Below are 24,807 nucleotides of genomic sequence, written 5' to 3'. Positions count from 1 at the left end.
TCTGCCCGGCGGATTCACCGCATCCTTATGAATTTTAGGGATCACATAGAATACAGGAACCACCGAGCAGTCAACACACAATGCCTTGCTAACGCCTACCGAAATGATACCATTATCCACAGCTTGTTTCAAAATAACTTCCAATAACTCTGAGGAAGGGGAGATTTTTCCCCCCGAAACGTCACATTAAAAGCAGCCCTGCGGGGCTTGTTCACTGTTTAACCAGCGTGTGAAAGTCTCTGAGTGCCGCCCAATATATGGATTATATATATATTCATAGCAAATAAACGGCACTCACTGTCCATGAAAACAACCACCCAGGTGCCCTCCTTTAACAGTATATAGAAGATGCGGTTCTTTGGTAAGGATTGCTGCTCCTATCCCAATTGCAAAAAGAACCAGGCAGCACTCCAGGATTTGAAAAAGTAGATAAACGTGTATTAAATCACAACATGTGAATCAAACAGGCATAGTAAATACACCGACGTTTCAACGCCTCAACGGCGTTTTCCTCAAGGTGCTATGCTGCAAGTGAAGTAGTGTAGTGCTTCACTTGCAGCATAGCACCTTGAGGAAAACGCCGTTGAGGCATTGAAATGTCGGTGTATTTACTATGCCTGTTTGATTCACATGTTGTGATTTAAATAATACACGTTTATCTACTTTTTCAAATCCTGGAGTGCCGCCTGGTTCTTTTTGCAATTGGGATAGGAGCAGCAATCCTTACCAAAGAACCGCATCTTCTATATCTATATATATATATATATATATATAGATACCGGTGATACTGGCATGGGATGTATTATATATATATATATATATATATATAATGGTGATACTAGGCAGGGGATGTTTTATATATATATATATATATATATATATATATATATACTGGTGATACTAGGCAGGGGATGTATTATATATATATATATATATATATATATATATACTGGTGATACTAGGCAGGGGATGTATTTTATATATAATATATATATATATATATATATATATATATATATATATATATCAGTACTAGCAGGGTATATATATATATATATATATATATATATATATATATTATACAGGTACTAGCAGGACCTGTATACAGATAGCTATATAGAGCGCATTCTGCAAGGTAGCCGGCTGGTGGCGCTGTGTCCCCTCTCACGCGATGGCGTCACTAGTCTTCTACGCATGCGCGCACGGCTGACATTGATAGCTGACGATTACGGCGCCAGCTGCTCGGTGACGTACACTGCCGATCACCATGGAGACGGGACATCACCGCGAGCGTCAGAAGCCTCGGTCACCAGGCAACGGGGCGGAGTTCTGGAGGTTTCCGCGTCAGCATGACGTCAATGGGGCGGGGTTTTGAAATTACTGGGCGGGGTTACCGTTACAGGGAGTCTGAGAAACATGTGACATAGAGAGACGGGTGTATAATGATGTGACACCCGTACACCCGAGCATCGCCCGGCAGTAACAAGCGGACTCCCGACACAGAGCTTCAGGTGAGTGTGTGCGACACCCGCCCTGTATTACCTCTCCTGCCCCCATCATCTGCCCCATCTCCCCATTACTGCCCCCATCATCTGCCCCATCTCCCCATTACTACCCCATCATCTGCCCCATCTCCCCATTACTGCCCCATCATCTGCCCCATCTCCTCATTACTGCCCCATCATCTGCCCCATCTCCCCATTACTGCCCCATCTCCCCATCATCTGCCCCATCTCCTCATTACTGCCCCATCTCCCCATTACTGCCCCATCATCTGCCCCATCTCCCTATTACTGCCCCATCTCCTCATCATCTGCCCCATCTCCCCATTACTGCCCCATCATCTGCCCCATCTCCTCATTACTGCCCCATCATCTGCCCCATCTCCCCATCATCTGCCCCATCTCCCCATTACTGCCCCATCATCTGCCCCATCTCCTCATTACTGCCCCATCTCCCCATTACTGCCCCATCATCTGCCCCATCTCCTCATTACTGCCCCATCTCCTCATTACTGCCCCATCTCCCCATTACTGCCCCATCATCTGCCCCATCTCCCCATTACTGCCCCCATCATCTGCCCCATCTCCCCATTACTGCCCCATCATCTGCCCCATCTCCCCATTACTGCCCCATCATCTGCCCCATCTCCCCATTACTACCCCATCATCTGCCCCATCTCCCCATTACTGCCCCATCTCCTCATTACTGCCCCATCATCTGCCCCATCTCCCCATTACTACCCCATCATCTGCCCCATCTCCCCATTACTGCCCCATCTCCTCATTACTGCCCCATCATCTGCCCCATCTCCCCATTACTGCCCCATCTCCCCATCATCTGCCCCATCTCCTCATTACTGCCCCATCTCCCCATTACTGCCCCATCATCTGCCCCATCTCCCTATTACTGCCCCATCTCCTCATCATCTGCCCCATCTCCCCATTACTGCCCCATCTCCTCATTACTGCCCCATCATCTGCCCCATCTCCCCATCATCTGCCCCATCTCCCCATTACTGCCCCATCATCTGCCCCATCTCCTCATTACTGCCCCATCTCCCCATTACTGCCCCATCATCTGCCCCATCTCCTCATTACTGCCCCATCTCCTCATTACTGCCCCATCATCTGCCCCATCTCCCCATTACTACCCCATCTCCTCATTACTGCCCCATCATCTGCCCCATCTCCCCATTACTACCCCATCATCTGCCCCATCTCCTCATTACTGACCCATCATCTGCCCCATCTCCCCATTACTACCCCATCTCCTCATTACTGCCCCATCAACTGCCCCATCTCCCCATTACTACCCCATCTCCTCATTTCTGCCCCATCTCCCATTACTGCCCCCCATCATCTGCCCCATATCCCCATTACTGCCCCATCTCCTCATTACTGCCCCATCATCTGCCCCATCTCCCCATTACTGCCCCCCATCATCTGCCCCATCTCCCCATTACTACCCCATCTCCTCATTACTGCCCCATCATCTGCCCCATCTCCTCATTACTGCCCCATCATCTGCCCCATCTCCCCATTACTACCCCATCTCCTCATTACTGCCCCATCATCTGCCCCATCTCCCCATTACTACCCCATCATCTGCCCCATCTCTCCATTACTGCCCCATCATCTGCCCCATCTCCTCATTACTGCCCCATCTCCCCATTACTGCCCCATCTCCCCATTACTGCCCCATCATCTGCCCCATCTCCACATTACTGCCCCATCTCCCCATTACTGCCCCCCATCATCTGCCCCATCTCCCCATTACTGCCCCATCTCCCCATTACTGCCCCATCTCCCCATTACTGCCCCATCTCCTCATTACTGCCCCATCTCCTCATTACTGCTCCATCATCTGCCCCATCTCCCCATTACTACCCCATCATCTGGCCCATCTCCCCATCATCTGGCCCATCGCCTGCCCCATCTCCCCATTACTGCCCCATCACCTGCCCCATCTCCCCATTACTGCCCCATCACCTGCCCCATCTCCCCATTACTGCCCCATCACCTGCCCCATCTCCCCATTACTGCCCCATCACCTGCCCCATCTCCTCATTACTGCCCCATCACCTGCCCCATCTCCTCATTACTGCCCCATCTCCTCATTACTGCCCCATCACCTGCCCCATCTCCTCATTACTGCCCCATCATCTGCCCCATCTCCTCATTACTGCCCCATCATCTGCCCCATCTCCCCATTACTGCCCCATCATCTGCCCCATCTCCCCATTACTGCCCATCATCTGCCCCATCTCCCCATTACTGCCCCCCATCTGCCCCATCTCCCCATTACTGCCCCATCATCTGCCCCCATCTCCCCATTACTGCCCCATCTCCTCATTACTGCCCCATCACCTGCCCCATTTCCTCATTACTGCCCCATCATCTGCCCCATCTCCCCATTACTGCCCCCCATCTGCCCCATCTCCCCGTTATTGCCCCATCTCCCCATTACTGCCCCATCTCCCCATTACTGCCCCATCTCCCCATTACTGCCCCCATCATCTGCCCCATCTCCCCATCATCTGCCCCATCTCCTCATTACTGCCCCCATCATCTCCCCCATCTCCTCATTACTGCCCCCATCATCTGCCCCATCTCCCCATTACTGCCCCATCATCTGCCCCATTACTGCCCCATCTCCCCATTACTGCCCCCCATCATCTGCCCCATCTCCCCATTACTGCCTGCCATCATCTGCCCCATCTCCTCATTACTGCCCCCCATCTGCCCCATCTCCCCATTACTGCCCCATCTCCCCATTACTGCCCCCCATCATCTGCCCCATCTCCCCATTACTGCCTGCCATCATCTGCCCCATCTCCTCATTACTGCCCCATCTCCTCATTACTGCCCCATCTCCCCATTATTGCCCCCATCATCTGCCCCATCTCCCCATTACTGCCCCATCTCCCCATTACTGCCCCCATAGTCACCTTTCATTATCTTTCCCGTACTTAACATTAGTCCGCATCTCCTATTATCACCACCCCCTCGCCCTAATACTGCCTTCAGCCCCTCTGGTCACCACCCCTCGCCCCAATACTGCCTTCAGCCCCTCTCGTCACCACCCCTTCGCCCTAATACTGCCTTCAGCCCCTCTGGTCACCACCCCCTCGCCCCAATACTGCCTTCAGCCCCTCTGGTCACCACCCCCTCGCCCTTATACTGCCTTCAGCCCCTCTGGTCACCACCCCCTCGCCCCAATACTGCCTTCAGCCCCTCTCGTCACCACCCCCTCGCCCTAATACTGCCTTCAGTCCCTCTGGTCACCACCCCCTCGCCCCAATACTGCCTTCAGCCCCTCTGGTCACCACCCCCTCGCCCCAATACTGCCTTCAGCCCCTCTCGTCACCACCCCCTCGCCCCAATACTGCTTTCAGCCCCTCTCGTCGCCACCCCCCCGCCCCAATACTGCCCTCAGCCCCTCTTGTCACCACCCCCTCGCCCTAATACTGCCTTCAGCCCCTCTCGTCACCACCACCTCGCCCTAATACTGCCTTCAGCCCCTCTCGCCACCACCCCCTCGCCCCGATACTGCCTTCAGCCCCTCTCGCCACCAACCACTCGCCCCAATACTGCCTTCAGCCCCTCTGGTCACCCCTCCCCCTCTGACTCTGTTATCTGCCGCTGCAGGATGGTCATGATGAGGGACAGCTGTGGTGCGGGCAGCGCCCCCCGCAGGCCGCTCCGGGTTGGCTTTTACGACATTGAAGGGACTCTTGGCAAAGGAAATTTTGCAGTGGTGAAACTGGCGCGGCACCGAGTGACCAACACGCAGGTAACAGAGGGGGTGAGAGTCCTGGGTGGGGGGTGAAGTAACCGCGCCTCGGGGCTCACGCTGCTCTGCTCTTCCTCAGGTCGCCATTAAAATTATTGATAAAACGCGGCTGGATCGCGCAAATCTGGAGAAGGTTTATAGAGAGGTCCAGATCATGAAGCGTCTGCGTCACCCTCACGTGATCCGGCTCTATCAGGTGAGTGTACCATCGCCGCACTGCGCCTCACCGCGCCAACACATCACTGATATCCCCTGCGCTCTGGCAACACTACCCCTCTGCTGTGCCCCTCACAGCGCCAGCACTACCCCTGCGCCTCACCACGCCAACACATCACTGATATCCCCTGCGCTCTGCCAACACTACCCCTGCCCCTCACAGCGCCAGCACTACCCCTGCGCCTCACCGCGCCAACACATCACTGATATCCCCTGCGCTCTGCCAACACTACCCCTGCCCCTCACAGCGCCAGCACTACCCCTGCGCCTCACCACGCCAACACATCACTGATATCCCCTGCGCTCTGCTAACACTACCCCTCTGCTGTGCCCCTCACAGCGCCAACACTACCCCTGCTCCCTGCCCCACACAGCGCCAACACTACCCCTGCACCCTGCCCCTCACAGCGCCAACACTACCCCTGCTCCCTGCCCCACACAACGCCAACACTACCCCTGCGCCCTGCCCCACACAGCGCCAACACTACCCCTGCGCCCTGCCCCTCACAGCGCCAGCACTACCCCTGCCCCTTACAGCGCCAGCACTACCCCTGCGCCCTGCCCCTCACAGCGCCAGCACTACCCCTGCCCCTCACAGCGCCAGCACTACCCCTGCGCCTCACCACGCCAACACATCACTGATATCCCCTGCGCTCTGCTAACACTACCCCTCTGCTGTGCCCCTCACAGCGCCAGCACTACCCCTGCGCCCTGCCCCACACAGCGCCAGCGCTACCCCTGCGCCCTGCCCCTCACAGCACCAGCACTACCCCTGCGCCCTGCCCCACACAGCACCAGCACTACCCCTGCGCCCTGCCCCCACAGCGCCAGCACTACCCCTGCGCCCTGCCCCTCACAGCGCCAGCACTACCCCTGCCCCTCACAGCGCCAGCACTACCCCTGTCCCTCACAGCGCCAACACTACCCCTGCCCCTCACAGCGCCAACACTACCCCTGCCCCTCACCACGCCAACACATCACTGATATCCCCTGCGCTCTGCTAACACTACCCCTCTTCTGTGCCCCTCACAGCGCCAACACTACCCCTGCGCCCTGCCCCTCACAGCGCCAGCACTACCCCTGCCCCTCACAGCGCCAACACTACCCCTGCCCCTCACAGCGCCAACACATCACTGATATCCCCTGCGCTCTGCTAACACTACCCCTCTGCTGTGCCCCTCACAGCGCCAACACTACCCCTGCGCCCTGCCCCACACAGCGCCAACACTACCCCTGCGCCCTGCCCCTCACAGCGCCAGCACTACCCCTGCGCCCTGCCCCTCACAGCGCCAGCACTACCCCTGCGCCCTGCCCCACACAGCGCCAGCACTACCCCTGCGCCCTGCCCCTCACAGCGCCAACACTACCCCTGCGCCCTGATCCTCACTGATTGGCGTGCACCGGACCCCTGCAGCCACGTAACATGCTGGAATCTGTCCTTACAGGTGATGGAGACCAGAGACATGATCTACATCGTCACAGAGTACGCCAAGAATGGGGAGTTATTCGGTGAGTGTAAGAAACTATATATTTAGTGTGACTCAGACAGTGCCCCCCAGTGCCAGCGCCAGTGGCGGGGTATGGAGGAGGGGGCAGCGCCAGTGGTGGGGTATGGAGGAGGGCGCAGCGCCAGTGGCAGGGTATGAAGGAGGGGCCAGCGGCAGGGTATGGAGGAGGGGGCAGCGCCGGTGGCGGGGTATGGAGGAGGGGGCAGCGGCGGTGGCGGGGTATAGAGGAGGTGGCAGCGCCAGTGGCGGGGTATGGAGGAGGGGGCAGCGCCGGCGGCGGGGTAAGGAGGAGGGGGCAGCGCCGGTGGCGGGGTATGGAGGAGAGGGCAGCGCCGGCGGCGGCGTATGGAGGAGGGGGCAGCGCCAGTTTAGGGGTATGCAGGCGGGAGGAAGGGGCAGCGCCAGTGAAGGGGTATGCAGGTGGGAGGAGGGGGCAGCGCCGCTGGCAAGGTATGGAGGAGGGGGCAGCGCCGGTGGCGGGGTATGGAGGAGGTGGCAGCGCCGGTGGCGGGGTATGGAGGAGGTGGCAGCGCCGGTGGCGGGGTATGGAGGAGGTGGCAGCGCCGGCGGCAGGGTATGGAGGAGGGGCCAGCACCGGTGGCGGGGTATGGAGGAGGGGGCAGCGCGTCCGTGTAACTGCGATAGTTTATAAGGAGATACTGTATATACAGCGCTCTATGGGTGGGGAACACAGTGCTCTGATCAGCCCCTCCCCATTCTGAGCACCTACAATGTCCTGCAGATTACATGACTGTGCGTGGCCGCCTGTCTGAGGAAGAGGCCCGGGACAAGTTCTTGCAGATCCTGTCAGCCGTGGTGTATTGTCACTCCCAAAATATCGTCCACCGAGACCTCAAGACCGAAAACTTACTGCTGGATGAGAATATGGACATCAAACTGGCAGGTTAGTGCCCAGGGAACGTGGGGGATGGTGTGTAACTGGGCTTGATTGACGGGCAGAGAGGCCCGGGGGGGTGATAGAATGCAGAGATCCTCAGGAGAGGGCAGATGATAGGAATCGGAGAACCTCAGGGGAGGAGGAATGATAGGACCGAGAGAGCCTCAGAGGGGCAATGATTGGACACAGCCTCAGGAAGGTGGGTGATGGTAGGCCGCAGGTAGCCTCGGGATGGGGGGTGGACGTAGAAAGCTCCAGCTTAGGTGGGGGGGAGGGGTGTTGCAGAGGGCCTATGGGGGGGGGGGGGCAGATTATAGGACGCGGAGAGCTGCACGAGAAGGAGGATGGTAGGACGCAGAGAACCTCTGGGCAGGGGTGGATGGTAGGACGCAGAGAACCTCAGGGCAGGGGGGATGGTAGGACACAGAGAACCTCAGGGGAGGGGGGATGGTAGGATGCAGAGAACCTCAGGGGAGGGGGGATGGTAGGACACAGAGAACCTCAGGGCAGGGGTGGATGGTAGGATGCAGAGAACCTTAGGGGAGGGGGGATGGTAGGACGCAGAGAACCTCAGGGGAGGGGGGATGGTAGAACACAGAGGACCCAGTGATATGAAATGATGTAACTTTGGGGATGAAATGACTCAGAGGATCCAGGGGAGGATGGGTGGGAGGACACAGAGAGCCACAGGAGAGGGGGGATGGTAGGACGCAGAGAACCTCAGGGGAGGGGGGATGGTAGGACGCAGAGAACCTCAGGGGAGGGGTGGATGGTAGGACGCAGAGAACCTCAGGGCAGGGGTGGATGGTAGGACGCAGAGAACCTCAGGGCAGGGGTGGATGGTAGGACGCAGAGAACCTCAGGGCAGGGGGGATGGTAGGACACAGAGAACCTCAGGGCAGGGGTGGATGGTAGGACGCAGAGAACCTCAGGGGAGGGGGGATGGTAGGACGCAGAGAACCTCAGGGGAGGGGGGATGGTAGGACACAGAGAACCTCCGGACAGGGGTGGATGGTAGGACACAGAGAACCTCAGGGCAGGGGTGGATGGTAGGACGCAGAGAACCTCAGGGGAGGGGGGATGGTAGAACACAGAGAACCTCAGGGCAGTGGTGGATGGTAGGACGCAGAGAACCTCAGGGGAGGGGGGATGGTAGAACACAGAGGACCCAGTGATATGAAATGATGTAACTTTGGGGATGAAATGACTCAGAGGATCCAGGGGAGGATGGGTGGGACACAGAGAGCCACAGGAGAGGGGAGGATGATAGGACAAAGAGGGTCCAGGGGGAGGAGATGATGTAACTGTGTGATTGCCATAACCCATGTCCTTGTCGACAGATTTTGGATTTGGTAATTTCTATATGGAAGGCCGGCCCCTGAATACTTGGTGTGGCAGCCCCCCATATGCTGCTCCGGAGGTATTTCAAGGAAAGGAGTACGAGGGTCCACTTCTAGACGTCTGGGTGAGGAGACAAAGTTCCAGTGATTTCCATGGTGTATACATTATATGCAGATTGCGTATGATCCGTCCTGACTGTAGACTGTTTCTCTCCACATAGAGTTTGGGCGTTGTTCTGTATGTTTTACTCTGTGGATCGTTCCCCTTTGACGGACCAAACTTGCCAACCATGCGACAGAGGGTCCTTGAAGGGAGATTCCGAATCCCATACTACATGTCACAAGGTGAGAAAACCGGGAAGGGAGGGGGGGGGGGGGGGGGCAGACAGATGGGTTATAGGTGTGCGTGGAATATGCTTTATATGTAGTCTGCCCAAGTCATGGTAACACTTGGCCAGTGCTAGGACCTGGTGAGAACCCATTTTTGTGGCCAGTGCTAGGACCTGGTGAGATCCCTCTATTGTGGCCAATGCTAGGACCTGGTGGGATCCCATTTCTGCGGCCAGTGCTAGGACCTGGTGGGATCCCATTTCTGCGGCCAGTGCTAGGACCTGGTGGGATCCTTTTGCGGCCAGTGCTAGTACCTGGTGGGATCCCATTTCTGCGGCCCGTGCTAGGACCTGGTGGGATCCCATTTCTGCGGCCCGTGCTAGGACCTGGTGGGATCCCATTTCTGCGGCCAGTGCTAGGATCTGGTGGGATCCCATTTCTGCGGCCAGTGCTAGGACCTGGTGGGATCCCATTTCTGTGGCCCGTGCTAGAACCTGGTGGGATCCCATTTCTGCGGCCAGTGCTAGGATCTGGTGGGATCCCATTTCTGCGGCCAGTGCTAGGACCTGGTGGGATCCCATTTCTGCGGCCAGTGCTAGGACCTGGTGGGATCCCATTTCTGCGGCCAGTGCTAGGATCTGGTGGGATCCCATTTCTGCGGCCAGTGCTAGGACCTGGTGAGATCCCATTTCTGCGGCCCGTGCTAGGATCTGGTGAGATCCCATTTCTGCGGCCAGTGCTAGGGCCTGGTGAGATCCCATTTCTGTGGCTGGATACAGGGAATGTTTCCTGACCAGGATTATTTCTGTAGTAGAAGGAGGCAGATGTTTCTCCTCAGGACCTGGTGAGATACCACCACCTCCTATATCATAGTTCTGTTTCTTGCCCTCAGACTGTGAGTCTCTGCTCCGCCGGATGTTGGCTGTGGATCCAGGGAAGCGGCTGAGCGTTGCACAGATAAGGCAGCACCGATGGTTTCAGGGTGTCAGTCCCCAGACTCCTTTGCAGAATCCTCTCCCTACACCTTGTCTGCAGGTCCTTGCCATCATGCAGAATCTGGGCATAGACAGAGAGCGCACCCTACAGGTGAGTGGTGCATATTACATGTAACAGTATACTGTATGTAATTGTCCCTGCATGCGGCCTCGGACATTGTACTAGTGACTGGCGCCATATCTCATTGTGATCCATCTGTTCCCAGGCTGTACAGGACGACACGTATGACCATTACGCTGCTATCTATTACCTCCTGGTGGAGAGGCTTCAGGCGTCTCGTCTCGGACAAGTCTCTTCCCAAACGCCAGCAGCCCTGGACTGCACGAAGGTGATTATACTGTATGTTACATGTGTGTGGTGTGTATGATGTGTGTGTGTGTGTGTGTGTGTGTGTGTGTGTGTGTGTAGTCGGATAACGGGGACACGTATGTATCATGTATGTGGTTAGTGGTTGTCGTTGAGAGAAAATGTACAGTATGTATATTATTTGTGACTAGCGTGTGTCAGGTAAGGAGAATACCTATGTATAACGTGTGTGTAGTTGGGTGAGGAGGACACGTATGTATATTGTATGTGACTAGCGTATATAAGTGTAGTTGGGTGAGGAAGACATGTATGTGACTAGCGTATATAAGTGTAGTTGGGTGAGGAAGACATGTATGTGACTAGCGTATATAAGTGTAGTTGGGTGAGGAAGACATGTATGTGACTAGCGTGTATAAGTGTAGTTGGGTGAGGAGGACATGTATGTATATTGTATGTGACCAGCGTGTATAAGTGTAGTTGGGTGAGGAGGACATGTATGTGACTAGCGTGTATAAGTGTAGTTGGGTGAGGAGGACACGTATGTATATTGTATGTGACCAGCGTGTATAAGTGTAGTTGGGTGAGGAAGACATGTATGTGACTAGCGTGTATAAGTGTAGTTGGGTGAGGAGGACACGTATGTATATTGTATGTGACCAGCGTGTATAAGTGTAGTTGGGTGAGGAGGACATGTATGTGACTAGCGTGTATAAGTGTAGTTGGGTGAGGAGGACACGTATGTATATTGTATATGACCAGCGTGTATAAGTGTAGTACGGTGAGGAGGACATGTATGTGACTAGCGTGTAGCAGGGTGAGGACACGTATGTGACCAGCATACGTATGATAAGTAATGCAGTCTTTTCCCGTCCCTGCAGATCTCCTGTTCTGGGGCCCCCCCGATGCTGTGTCAGCCTCAGGCATCGATGGCAGATTATGATTGTGAGCTCAGTGGGCCACTGCAGGTGAGCTGGCTCCCACGTTGGGCTGTGGAGTAAGGGGCTGGGTATTAGGGAAGAGATCTGATCTCTGGTTATTACTCTGCAGTTGCTGCTACATCTGGGGGAGTCGCCGTCCTTAGTGGGGTCCACGTTGTCCCCTTCCTCTCCGCTGCCAGAAGAGCCACATGAAGCCGCCCCGAGAGGCAGATCTGAGAGACCAGCGGCTCCAAGTAAGTGTCGGCCACTTCGTGTTCTCCTGTCTCCTCCTCCTACCGCTTCCCCCGTCATCCATCTTTCCTTTCTTACTCACAGGCATCCTGGTCTCCGCGTCTGCTCCATCTAACAGCCTGGAAAGCTGTCTCCTGTCGTCCTGCGTCCATCCACCCCCGCTCAATGCTCAGTCTGCTACTCCTGTCCTGCAGTACCATGGCATCACTACCGCCAGCTGTCTCCTCCCGGTCACCTTCCAGGAGGGGCGGAGAGCGTCCGACACCTCCCTCACCCAAGGTATAAACGTGGCGGGTGACCCCTCCCTCCTCCTGCCGGGGTGTGAATGTAGAGGGTGACCCCTCCCTCACCCAAGGTATAAACGTGGCGGGTGATCCCTACCTCCTCCTGCAGGGGTGTGAATGTAGAGGGTGATCCCTCCCTCCTCCTGCCGGGGTGTGACCCCTCCCTCCTCCTGCCGGGGTGTGAATGTAGACGGTGACCCCTCCCTCACCCAAGGTATAAACGTGGCGGGTGACCCCTCCCTCCTCCTGCCGGGGTGTGAATGTAGAGGGTGACCCCTCCCTCCTCCTGCCGGGGCGTGAATGTAGAGGGTGATCCCTCCCTCCTCCTGCCGGGGCGTGAATGTAGAGGGTGATCCCTCCCTCCTCTTGCCGGGGTGTGAATGTAGAGGGTGACCCCTCCCTCCTCTTGCCGGGGTGTGAATGTAGAGGGTGATCCCTCCCTCCTCTTGCCGGGGTGTGAATGTAGAGGGTGATCCCTCCCTCCTCCTGCCGGGGTGTGAATGTAGAGGGTGATCCCTCCCTCCTCCTGCCGGGGTGTGAATGTAGAGGGTGATCCCTCCCTCCTCTTGCCGGGGTGTGAATGTAGAGGGTGACCCCTCCCTCCTCCTGCCGGGGTGTGAATGTAGAGGGTGACCCCTCCCTCACCCAAGGTATAAACGTGGCGGGTGACCCCTCCCTCCTCCTGCCGGGGTGTGAATGTAGAGGGTGACCCCTCCCTCACCCAAGGTATAAACGTGGCGGGTGACCCCTCCCTCCTCCTGCCGGGGTGTGAATGTAGAGGGTGATCCCTCCGTCCTCCTGCCGGGGTGTGAATGTAGAGGGTGACCCCTCCCTCCTCCTGCCGGGGTGTGAATGTAGAGGGTGATCCCTCCCTTCTCCTGCCGGTGCGTGAATGTAGAGGGTGACCCCTCCCTCCTCCTGCCGGGGTGTGAATGTAGAGGGTGACCCCTCCTGCCGGGGTGTGAATGTAGAGGGTGACCCCTCCCTCCTCCTGCCGGGGTGTGAATGTAGAGGGTGACCCCTCCCTCCTCCTGCCGGGGTGTGAATGTAGAGGGTGACCCCTCCCTCCTCCTGCCGGGGTGTGAATGTAGAGGGTGACCCCTCCCTCCTCCTGCCGGGGCGTGAATGTAGAGGGTGATCCCTCCCTCCTCCTGCCGGGGTGTGAATGTAGAGGGTGACCCCTCCTGCCGGGGTGTGAATGTAGAGGGTGACCCCTCCCTCCTCCTGCCGGGGTGTGAATGTAGAGGGTGACCCCTCCCTCCTCCTGTCGGGGTGTGAATGTAGAGGGTGACCCCTCCCTCCTCCTGTCGGGGTGTGAATGTAGAGGGTGATCCCTCCTGCCGGGGTGTGAATGTAGAGGGTGACCCCTCCTGCCGGGGTGTGAATGTAGAGGGTGACCCCTCCTGCCGGGGTGTGAATGTAGAGGGTGATCCCTCCCTCCTCCTGCCGGGGCGTGAATGTAGAGGGTGACCCCTCCTGCCGGGGTGTGAATGTAGAGGGTGATCCCTCCCTCCTCCTGCCGGGGCGTGAATGTAGAGGGTGACCCCTCCTGCCGGGGTGTGAAAGTAGAGGGTGATCCCTCCCTCCTCCTGCCGGGGTGTGAATGTAGAGGGTGACCCCTCCCTCCTCCTGCCGGGGTGTGAATGTAGAGGGTGACCCCTCCTGCCGGGGTGTGAATGTAGAGGGTGACCCCTCCTGCCGGGGTGTGAATGTAGAGGGTGATCCCTCCCTCCTCCTGCCGGGGTGTGAATGTAGAGGGTGACCCCTCCCTCCTCCTGCCGGGGTGTGAATGTAGAGGGTGACCCCTCCCTCCTCCTGCCGGGGTGTGAATGTAGAGGGTGATCCCTCCCTCCTCCTGCCGGGGCGTGAATGTAGAGGGTGATCCCTCCCTCCTCCTGCCGGGGTGTGAATGTAGAGGGTGACCCCTCCTGCCGGGGTGTGAATGTAGAGGGTGACCCCTCCCTCCTCCTGCCGGGGTGTGAATGTAGAGGGTGACCCCTCCCTCCTCCTGCCGGGGTGTGAATGTAGAGGGTGACCCCTCCCTCCTCCTGCCGGGGTGTGAATGTAGAGGGTGATCCCTCCCTCCTCCTGCCGGGGTGTGAATGTAGAGGGTGACCCCTCCTGCCGGGGTGTGAATGTAGAGGGTGACCCCTCCTGCCGGGGTGTGAATGTAGAGGGTGACCCCTCCTGCCGGGGTGTGAATGTAGAGGGTGATCCCTCCCTCCTCCTGCCGGGGCGTGAATGTAGAGGGTGACCCCTCCTGCCGGGGTGTGAATGTAGAGGGTGACCCCTCCTGCCGGGGTGTGAATGTAGAGGGTGACCCCTCCTGCCGGGGTGTGAATGTAGAGGGTGATCCCTCCCTCCTCCTGCCGGGGTGTGAATGTAGAGGGTGACCCCTCCTGCCGGGGTGTGAATGTAGAGGGTGACCCCTCCTGCCGGGGTGTGAATGTAGAGGGTGACCCCTCCTGCCGGGGTGTGAATGTAGAGGGTGATCCCTCCCTCCTCCTGCCGGGGCGTGAATGTAGAGGGTGACCCCTCCTGCCGGGGTGTGAATGTAGAGGGTGATCCCTCCCTCCTCCTGCCGGGGTGTGAATGTAGAGGGTGACCCCTCCCTCCTCCTGCCGGGGTGTGAATGTAGAGGGTGATCCCTCCCTCCTCCTGCCGGGGTGTGAATGTAGAGGGTGACCCCTCCCTCCTCCTGCCGGGGTGTGAATGTAGAGGGTGACCCCTCCCTCCTCCTGCCGGGGTGTGAATGTAGAGGGTGACCCCTCCTGCCGGGGTGTGAATGTAGAGGGTGACCCCTCCTGCCGGGGTGTGAATGTAGAGGGTGATCCCTCCCTCCTCCAGCCGGGGTGTGAATGTAGAGGGTGACCCCTCCCTCCTCCTGCCGGGGTGTGAATGTAGAGGGTGACCCCTCCCTCCTCCTGCCGGGGTGTGAATGTAGAGGGTGATCCCTCCCTCCTCCTGCCGGGGCGTGAATGTAGAGGGTGATCCCTCCCTCCTCCTGCCGGGGTGTGAATGTAGAGGGTGACCCCTCCTGCCGGGGTGTGAATGTAGAGGGTGACCCCTCCCTCCTCCTGCCGGGGTGTGAATGTAGAGGGTGACCCCTCCCTCCTCCTGCCGGGGTGTGAATGTAGAGGGTGACCCCTCCCTCCTCCTGCCGGGGTGTGAATGTAGAGGGTGACCCCTCCCTCCTCCTGCCGGGGTGTGAATGTAGAGGGTGACCCCTCCTGCCGGGGTGTGAATGTAGAGGGTGACCCCTCCTGCCGGGGTGTGAATGTAGAGGGTGATCCCTCCCTCCTCCTGCCGGGGTGTGAATGTAGAGGGTGACCCCTCCCTCCTCCTGCCGGGGTGTGAATGTAGAGGGTGATCCCTCCCTCCTCCTGCCGGGGTGTGAATGTAGAGGGTGACCCCTCCCTCCTCCTGCCGGGGTGTGAATGTAGAGGGTGACCCCTCCCTCCTCCTGCCGGGGTGTGAATGTAGAGGGTGACCCCTCCTGCCAGGGTGTGAATGTAGAGGGTGACCCCTCCTGCCGGGGTGTGAATGTAGAGGGTGATCCCTCCCTCCTCCTGCCGGGGTGTGAATGTAGAGGGTGACCCCTCCCTCCTCCTGCCGGGGTGTGAATGTAGAGGGTGACCCCTCCCTCCTCCTGCCGGGTGTGAATGTAGAGGGTGACCCCTCCTGCCGGGGTGTGAATGTAGAGGGTGACCCCTCCTGCCGGGGTGTGAATGTAGAGGGTGACCCCTCCTGCCGGGGTGTGAATGTAGAGGGTGACCCCTCCTGCCGGGGTGTGAATGTAGAGGGTGACCCCTCCCTCCTCCTGCCGGGGTGTGAATGTAGAGGGTGACCCCTCCCTCCTCCTGCCGGGGTGTGACCCCTCCCTCCTCCTGCCGGGGCGTGAATGTAGAGGGTGACCCCTCCCTCCTCCTGCCGGGGTGTGAATGTGGAGGGTGACCCCTCCCTCCTCCTGCCGGGGTGTGAATGTAGAGGGTGACCCCTCCCTCCTCCTGCCGGGGTGTGAATCTAGAGGGTGACCCCTCCCTCCTCCTGCCGGGGTGTGAATCTAGAGGGTGACCCCTCCCTCCTCCTGCCGGGGTGTGAATGTAGAGGGTGATCCCTCCCTCCTCCTGCCGGGGCGTGAATGTAGAGGGTGATCCCTCCCTCCTCCTGCTGGGGTGTGAATGTAGAGGGTGACCCCTCCTGCCGGGGTGTGAATGTAGAGGGTGACCCCTCCCTCCTCCTGCCGGGGTGTGAATGTAGAGGGTGACCCCTCCCTCCTCCTGCCGGGGTGTGAATGTAGAGGGTGACCCCTCCCTCCTCCTGCCGGGGTGTGAATGTAGAGGGTGACCCCTCCCTCCTCCTGCCGGGGTGTGAATGTAGAGGGTGACCCCTCCCTCCTCCTGTCGGGGTGTGAATGTAGAGGGTGATCCCTCCCTCCTCCTGCCGGGGTGTGAATGTAGAGGGTGACCCCTCCTGCCGGGGTGTGAATGTAGAGGGTGACCCCTCCTGCCGGGGTGTGAATGTAGAGGGTGACCCCTCCTGCCGGGGTGTGAATGTAGAGGGTGACCCCTCCCTCCTCCTGCCGGGGTGTGAATCTAGAGGGTGACCCCTCCCTCCTCCTGCCGGGGTGTGAATGTAGAGGGTGATCCCTCCCTCCTCCTGCCGGGGCGTGAATGTAGAGGGTGATCCCTCCCTCCTCCTGCCGGGGTGTGAATGTAGAGGGTGACCCCTCCTGCCGGGGTGTGAATGTAGAGGGTGACCCCTCCCTCCTCCTGCCGGGGTGTGAATGTAGAGGGTGACCCCTCCCTCCTCCTGCCGGGGTGTGAATGTAGAGGGTGACCCCTCCCTCCTCCTGCCGGGGTGTGAATGTAGAGGGTGACCCCTCCCTCCTCCTGCCGGGGTGTGAATGTAGAGGGTGACCCCTCCCTCCTCCTGTCGGGGTGTGAATGTAGAGGGTGATCCCTCCCTCCTCCTGCCGGGGTGTGAATGTAGAGGGTGACCCCTCCTGCCGGGGTGTGAATGTAGAGGGTGACCCCTCCTGCCGGGGTGTGAATGTAGAGGGTGACCCCTCCTGCCGGGGTGTGAATGTAGAGGGTGATCCCTCCCTCCTCCTGCCGGGGCGTGAATGTAGAGGGTGACCCCTCCTGCCGGGGTGTGAATGTAGAGGGTGATCCCTCCCTCCTCCTGCCGGGGTGTGAATGTAGAGGGTGATCCCTCCCTCCTCCTGCCGGGGCGTGAATGTAGAGGGTGACCCCTCCTGCCGGGGTGTGAATGTAGAGGGTGATCCCTCCCTCCTCCTGCCGGGGTGTGAATGTAGAGGGTGATCCCTCCCTCCTCCTGCCGGGGTGTGAATGTAGAGGGTGACCCCTCCTGCCGGGGTGTGAATGTAGAGGGTGATCCCTCCCTCCTCCTGCCGGGGTGTGAATGTAGAGGGTGACCCCTCCCTCCTCCTGCCGGGGTGTGAATGTAGAGGGTGATCCCTCCCTCCTCCTGCCGGGGTGTGAATGTAGAGGGTGATCCCTCCCTCCTCCTGCCGGGGTGTGAATGTAGAGGGTGACCCCTCCCTCCTCCTGCCGGGGTGTGAATGTAGAGGGTGACCCCTACCTCCTCCTGCCGGGGTGTGAATGTAGAGGGTGACCCCTCCCTCCTCCTGCCGGGGTGTGAATGTAGAGGGTGACCCCTCCCTCCTCCTGCCGGGGTGTGAATGTAGAGGGTGACCCCTCCTGCCGGGGTGTGAATGTAGAGGGTGACCGCTCCCTCCTCCTGCCGGGGTGTGAATGTAGAGGGTGACCCCTCCCTCCTCCTGCCGGGGTGTGAATGTAGAGGGTGACCCCTCCTGCCGGGGTGTGAATGTAGAGGGTGACCCCTCCTGCCGGGGTGTGAATGTAGAGGGTGACCCCTCCTGCCGGGGTGTGAATGTAGAGGGTGACCCCTCCTGCCGGGGTGTGAATGTAGAGGGTGATCCCTCCCTCCTCCTGCCGGGGTGTGAATGTAGAGGGTGACCCCTCCCTCCTCCTGCCGGGGTGTGAATGTAGAGGGTGACCCCTCCCTCCTCCTGCCGGGGTGTGAATGTAGAGGGTGATCCCTCCCTCCTCCTGCCGGGGCATGAATGTAGAGGGTGATCCCTCCCTCCTCCTGCCGGGGTGTGAATGTAGAGGGTGACCCCTCCTGCCGGGGTGTGAATGTAGAGGGTGACCCCTCCCTCCTCCTGCCGGGGTGTGAATGTAGAGGGTGACCCCTCCCTCCTCCTGCCGGGGTGTGAATGTAGAGGGTGACCCCTCCCTCCTCCTGTCGGGGTGTGAATGTAGAGGGTGATCCCTCCCTCCTCCTGCCGGGGTGTGAATGTAGAGGGTGACCCCTCCTGCCGGGGTGTGAATGTAGAGGGTGACCCCTCCTGCCGGGGTGTGAATGTAGAGGGTGACCCCTCCTGCCGGGGTGTGAATGTAGAGGGTGATCCCTCCCTCCTCCTGCCGGGGCGTGAATGTAGAGGGTGACCCCTCCTGCCGGGGTGTGAATGTAGAGGGTGATCCCTCCCTCCTCCTGCCGGGGTGTGAATGTAGAGGGTGACCCCTCCCTCCTCCTGCCGGGGTGTGAATGTAGAGGGTGATCCCTCCCTCCTGCCGGGGTGTGAATGTAGAGGGTGACCCCTCCCTCCTCCTGCCGGGGTGTGAATGTAGAGGGTGACCCCTCCCTCCTCCTGCCGGGGTGTGAATGTAGAGGGTGACCCCTCCTGCCGGGGTGTGAATGTAGAGGGTGACCCCTCCTGCCGGGGTGTGAATGTAGAGGGTGATCCCTCCCTCCTCCAGCCGGGGTGTGAATGTAGAGGGTGACCCCTCCCTCCTCCTGCCGGGGTGTGAATGTAGAGGGTGACCCCTCCCTCCTCCTGCCGGGGTGTGAATGTAGAGGGTGATCCCTCCCTCCTCCTGCCGGGGCGTGAATGTAGAGGGTGATCCCTCCCTCCTCCTGCCGGGGTGTGAATGTAGAGGGTGACCCCTCCTGCCGGGGTGTGAATGTAGAGGGTGACCCCTCCCTCCTCCTGCCGGGGTGTGAATGTAGAGGGTGACCCCTCCCTCCTCCTGCCGGGGTGTGAATGTAGAGGGTGACCCCTCCCTCCTCCTGCCGGGGTGTGAATGTAGAGGGTGACCCCTCCCTCCTCCTGCCGGGGTGTGAATGTAGAGGGTGACCCCTCCTGCCGGGGTGTGAATGTAGAGGGTGACCCCTCCTGCCGGGGTGTGAATGTAGAGGGTGATCCCTCCCTCCTCCTGCCGGGGTGTGAATGTAGAGGGTGACCCCTCCCTCCTCCTGCCGGGGTGTGAATGTAGAGGGTGATCCCTCCCTCCTCCTGCCGGGGTGTGAATGTAGAGGGTGACCCCTCCCTCCTCCTGCCGGGGTGTGAATGTAGAGGGTGACCCCTCCCTCCTCCTGCCGGGGTGTGAATGTAGAGGGTGACCCCTCCTGCCAGGGTGTGAATGTAGAGGGTGACCCCTCCTGCCGGGGTGTGAATGTAGAGGGTGATCCCTCCCTCCTCCTGCCGGGGTGTGAATGTAGAGGGTGACCCCTCCCTCCTCCTGCCGGGGTGTGAATGTAGAGGGTGACCCCTCCCTCCTCCTGCCGGGTGTGAATGTAGAGGGTGACCCCTCCTGCCTGGGTGTGAATGTAGAGGGTGACCCCTCCTGCCGGGGTGTGAATGTAGAGGGTGACCCCTCCTGCCGGGGTGTGAATGTAGAGGGTGACCCCTCCTGCCGGGGTGTGAATGTAGAGGGTGACCCCTCCCTCCTCCTGCCGGGGTGTGAATGTAGAGGGTGACCCCTCCCTCCTCCTGCCGGGGTGTGACCCCTCCCTCCTCCTGCCGGGGCGTGAATGTAGAGGGTGACCCCTCCCTCCTCCTGCCGGGGTGTGAATGTGGAGGGTGACCCCTCCCTCCTCCTGCCGGGGTGTGAATGTAGAGGGTGACCCCTCCCTCCTCCTGCCGGGGTGTGAATGTAGAGGGTGACCCCTCCCTCCTCCTGCCGGGGTGTGAATCTAGAGGGTGACCCCTCCCTCCTCCTGCCGGGGTGTGAATGTAGAGGGTGATCCCTCCCTCCTCCTGCCGGGGCGTGAATGTAGAGGGTGATCCCTCCCTCCTCCTGCCGGGGTGTGAATGTAGAGGGTGACCCCTCCTGCCGGGGTGTGAATGTAGAGGGTGACCCCTCCCTCCTCCTGCCGGGGTGTGAATGTAGAGGGTGACCCCTCCCTCCTCCTGCCGGGGTGTGAATGTAGAGGGTGACCCCTCCCTCCTCCTGCCGGGGTGTGAATGTAGAGGGTGACCCCTCCCTCCTCCTGCCGGGGTGTGAATGTAGAGGGTGACCCCTCCCTCCTCCTGCCGGGGTGTGAATGTAGAGGGTGACCCCTCCCTCCTCCTGTCGGGGTGTGAATGTAGAGGGTGATCCCTCCCTCCTCCTGCCGGGGTGTGAATGTAGAGGGTGACCCCTCCTGCCGGGGTGTGAATGTAGAGGGTGACCCCTCCTGCCGGGGTGTGAATGTAGAGGGTGACCCCTCCTGCCGGGGTGTGAATGTAGAGGGTGACCCCTCCCTCCTCCTGCCGGGGTGTGAATCTAGAGGGTGACCCCTCCCTCCTCCTGCCGGGGTGTGAATGTAGAGGGTGATCCCTCCCTCCTCCTGCCGGGGCGTGAATGTAGAGGGTGATCCCTCCCTCCTCCTGCCGGGGTGTGAATGTAGAGGGTGACCCCTCCTGCCGGGGTGTGAATGTAGAGGGTGACCCCTCCCTCCTCCTGCCGGGGTGTGAATGTAGAGGGTGACCCCTCCCTCCTCCTGCCGGGGTGTGAATGTAGAGGGTGACCCCTCCCTCCTCCTGCCGGGGTGTGAATGTAGAGGGTGACCCCTCCCTCCTCCTGCCGGGGTGTGAATGTAGAGGGTGACCCCTCCCTCCTCCTGTCGGGGTGTGAATGTAGAGGGTGATCCCTCCCTCCTCCTGCCGGGGTGTGAATGTAGAGGGTGACCCCTCCTGCCGGGGTGTGAATGTAGAGGGTGACCCCTCCTGCCGGGGTGTGAATGTAGAGGGTGACCCCTCCTGCCGGGGTGTGAATGTAGAGGGTGATCCCTCCCTCCTCCTGCCGGGGCGTGAATGTAGAGGGTGACCCCTCCTGCCGGGGTGTGAATGTAGAGGGTGATCCCTCCCTCCTCCTGCCGGGGTGTGAATGTAGAGGGTGACCCCTCCCTCCTCCTGCCGGGGTGTGAATGTAGAGGGTGACCCCTCCCTCCTCCTGCCGGGGTGTGAATGTAGAGGGTGACCCCTCCCTCCTCCTGCCGGGGTGTGAATGTAGAGGGTGACCCCTCCCTCCTCCTGCCGGGGTGTGAATGTAGAGGGTGACCCCTCCCTCCTCCTGCCGGGGTGTGAATGTAGAGGGTGACCCCTCCCTCCTCCTGCCGGGGTGTGAATGTAGAGGGTGACCCCTCCCTCCTCCTGCCGGGGTGTGAATGTAGAGGGTGACCCCTCCTGCCGGGGTGTGAATGTAGAGGGTGACCCCTCCTGCCGGGGTGTGAATATAGAGGGTGACCCCTCCCTCCTCCTGCCGGGGTGTGAATCTAGAGGGTGACCCCTCCCTCCTCCTGCCGGGGTGTGAATGTAGAGGGTGATCCCTCCCTCCTCCTGCCGGGGCGTGAATGTAGAGGGTGATCCCTCCCTCCTCCTGCCGGGGTGTGAATGTAGAGGGTGACCCCTCCTGCCGGGGTGTGAATGTAGAGGGTGACCCCTCCCTCCTCCTGCCGGGGTGTGAATGTAGAGGGTGACCCCTCCCTCCTCCTGCCGGGGTGTGAATGTAGAGGGTGACCCCTCCCTCCTCCTGCCGGGGTGTGAATGTAGAGGGTGACCCCTCCCTCCTCCTGCCGGGGTGTGAATGTAGAGGGTGACCCCTCCCTCCTCCTGTCGGGGTGTGAATGTAGAGGGTGATCCCTCCCTCCTCCTGCCGGGGTGTGAATGTAGAGGGTGACCCCTCCTGCCGGGGTGTGAATGTAGAGGGTGACCCCTCCTGCCGGGGTGTGAATGTAGAGGGTGACCCCTCCTGCCGGGGTGTGAATGTAGAGGGTGATCCCTCCCTCCTCCTGCCGGGGCGTGAATGTAGAGGGTGACCCCTCCTGCCGGGGTGTGAATGTAGAGGGTGATCCCTCCCTCCTCCTGCCGGGGTGTGAATGTAGAGGGTGACCCCTCCTGCCGGGGTGTGAATGTAGAGGGTGACCCCTCCCTCCTCCTGCCGGGGTGTGAATGTAGAGGGTGACCCCTCCTGCCGGGGTGTGAATGTAGAGGGTGACCCCTCCTGCCGGGGTGTGAATGTAGAGGGTGACCCCTCCTGCCGGGGTGTGAATGTAGAGGGTGACCCCTCCTGCCGGGGTGTGAATGTAGAGGGTGACCCCTCCTGCCGGGGTGTGAATGTATATGCTGTATTCCCTGCTCCTGATAATATTCCAGAATGAAGCACTGAGTACCACTCTGTATGTGCAGGTGTCTAATACTTACCTCTGTCTGTGCAGGAACCAGCGTCCTTCGCCAGCTCCGGAGGTCAGTCCGTGTCCGGGGTCTCCTGTGTCTCAGCAAGCTCCGGCACCGAGGGATCCCTGCCCGTGGGGGGCGCTGTGCAGACAGGTCACAGGGCTTATTACTGAGTGTGTTACAGCAGCAGAGGTGAGAGAGGGACCATGAGGAGGGGTAGTCGCTGACCGCGCTCGGTTAGGTGTAATGGGATGGACTCTAATCCTTGTGCTCTCCTCCAGGTTGCTGCAGATATCCCTCTCCTCAGCCGGTCCTCCGGAGCATCCAGCGGATTACTGTCCGGACCCCACGTTTCTCCCGGATTCCTCTAACAGCGTCACACACCCTCAGCTGGGGGTCCCGGAGGCCAAGCATTGGGGTGTGGTGTGTGACCCTAATACTGCCCAGTGTGCTGCCTAATAAGCTAGGGCTGGACCTTTACCTCTAACCCCCCCGTAGCCAGAGAGCCTCGCAATATATCTCATGCACAAGGGGGCGTCTCTGCGCTGGAGGGGTCTATACAGCAATAATGTCTAAGCACAGAACAAACGGAGAGAAGCGTCTGATATTTATACTGGAAATGTACCGAGGCCGGAGAAATGTATTTATTCTAGAACATTAATATGTACTGAGTCACTGGCCTCCGCTGCTGTCTATCCTCCACTGTCTATCCTCCACTGCTGTCTATCCTCCACTGTCTATCCTCCGCAGCTGTCTATCCTCCACTGTCTCGCCTCCGCAGCTGTCTATCCTCCGCAGCTGTCTATCCTCCACTGTCTCGCCTCCGCAGCTGTCTATCCTCCGCAGCTGTCTATCCTCCACTGTCTCGCCTCCACAGCTGTCTATCCTCCACTGTCTCGCCTCCGCAGCCGTCTTGGCCACCACTGTCTCTCATCTCTGGCCTCCGCACCTGTCTCTTTTTCGGAAGCGTGAATAATTATCGCACAAGTTCCAGTCTGTGACTGAAGGACACTAACGGCCAGGACTCATTTTTACTCCTAAAATGACTAAATAAATTATTTTTTTATACAAATTGAAGTTTGTTATATGTCTGTTATACCGGAGAGTGCTGCATGTGGGGCAAGAGAGAGGGGCAGAGAGAGTGCTGCATGTGGGGCAAGAGAGAGGGGCAGAGAGAGTGCTGCAGGTGGGGCAGGAAGAGAGGGGCAGAGAGAGTGCTGTATGTGGGGCAAGAGAGGGGCAGAGAGAGTGCTGCAGGTGGGGCAGGAAGAGAGGGGCAGAGACAGTGCTGCATGTGGGGCAGGACGAGAGGGGCAGAGAGAGGACTGGACATGGGGCAGGAGAGAGGGCTGCATGTGGGGCAGGAAGAGAGGAGCAGAGAGGGCTGCATGTGGGGCAGGAAGAAAGGGCCAGAGAGAGGACTGGACGTGGGGTAGGAAGAAAGGGCCAGAGAGAGGACTGGACGTGGGGCAAGAAGAGAGGGTCAGAGAGAGGACTGGACGTGGGGCAGGAAGAGAGGGCCAGAGAGAAGACTGGACGTGGGGCAGGAAGAGAGGGCCAGAGAGAGGACTGGGCGTGAGACAAGAAGAATGGGCCAGAGAGAGGACTGGATGTGGGGCAGGAAGAAAGGGCCAGAGAGAGGACTGGATGTGGGGCAGGAAGAGCAGGCCAGAGAGAGGACTGGACGTGGGGCAGGAAGAGAGGGCCAATGAGAGGACTGGGCGTGAGACAAGAAGAAAGGGCCAGAGAGAGGACTGGACGTGTGGTAGGAAGAAAGGGCCAGAGAGAGGACAGGACGTGGGGCAGGAAGAGAGGGCCAGAGAGAAGACTGGACGTGGGGCATGAAGAGAGGGCCAGAGAGAGGCCTGCATGTGGGGCAGGAAGAGAGAGCCAGAGAGAGGACTGGACGTGGGGCAAGAAGAGAGGGCCAGAGAGAGGACTGGACGTGGGGCAGGAAGAGAGGGCCAGAGAGAACACTG

At 59.4% G+C, this 24,807-nt stretch overlaps 1 protein-coding gene across 1 annotated transcript; it reads left to right on the top strand.

The window, feature by feature from the left end:
* Positions 1–1,319: 1,319 nt before the first annotated feature.
* On the top strand, positions 1,320–23,900 carry LOC134983071 (serine/threonine-protein kinase SIK1-like). Its single transcript, XM_063948767.1, has 14 exons — positions 1,320–1,511; positions 5,151–5,295; positions 5,375–5,491; positions 6,957–7,020; positions 7,762–7,923; positions 9,258–9,382; positions 9,479–9,602; positions 10,480–10,673; positions 10,789–10,911; positions 11,768–11,854; positions 11,937–12,060; positions 12,143–12,337; positions 22,870–23,020; positions 23,110–23,900. Exons 2-14 carry the CDS (start codon positions 5,152–5,154, stop codon positions 23,285–23,287), a joined length of 1,788 nt encoding a protein of 595 aa, XP_063804837.1. The 5' UTR covers positions 1,320–1,511; position 5,151; the 3' UTR covers positions 23,288–23,900.
* The last annotated feature ends 907 nt before the right edge of the window (positions 23,901–24,807 follow it).

Source organism: Pseudophryne corroboree, assembly GCF_028390025.1.
Source record: "Pseudophryne corroboree isolate aPseCor3 chromosome 2 unlocalized genomic scaffold, aPseCor3.hap2 SUPER_2_unloc_5, whole genome shotgun sequence".
Lineage (NCBI taxonomy): Eukaryota > Metazoa > Chordata > Amphibia > Anura > Myobatrachidae > Pseudophryne > Pseudophryne corroboree.
Note: the sequence above shows the minus strand (reverse complement) of the source record. Positions and strands in the feature narration are given on the sequence as shown.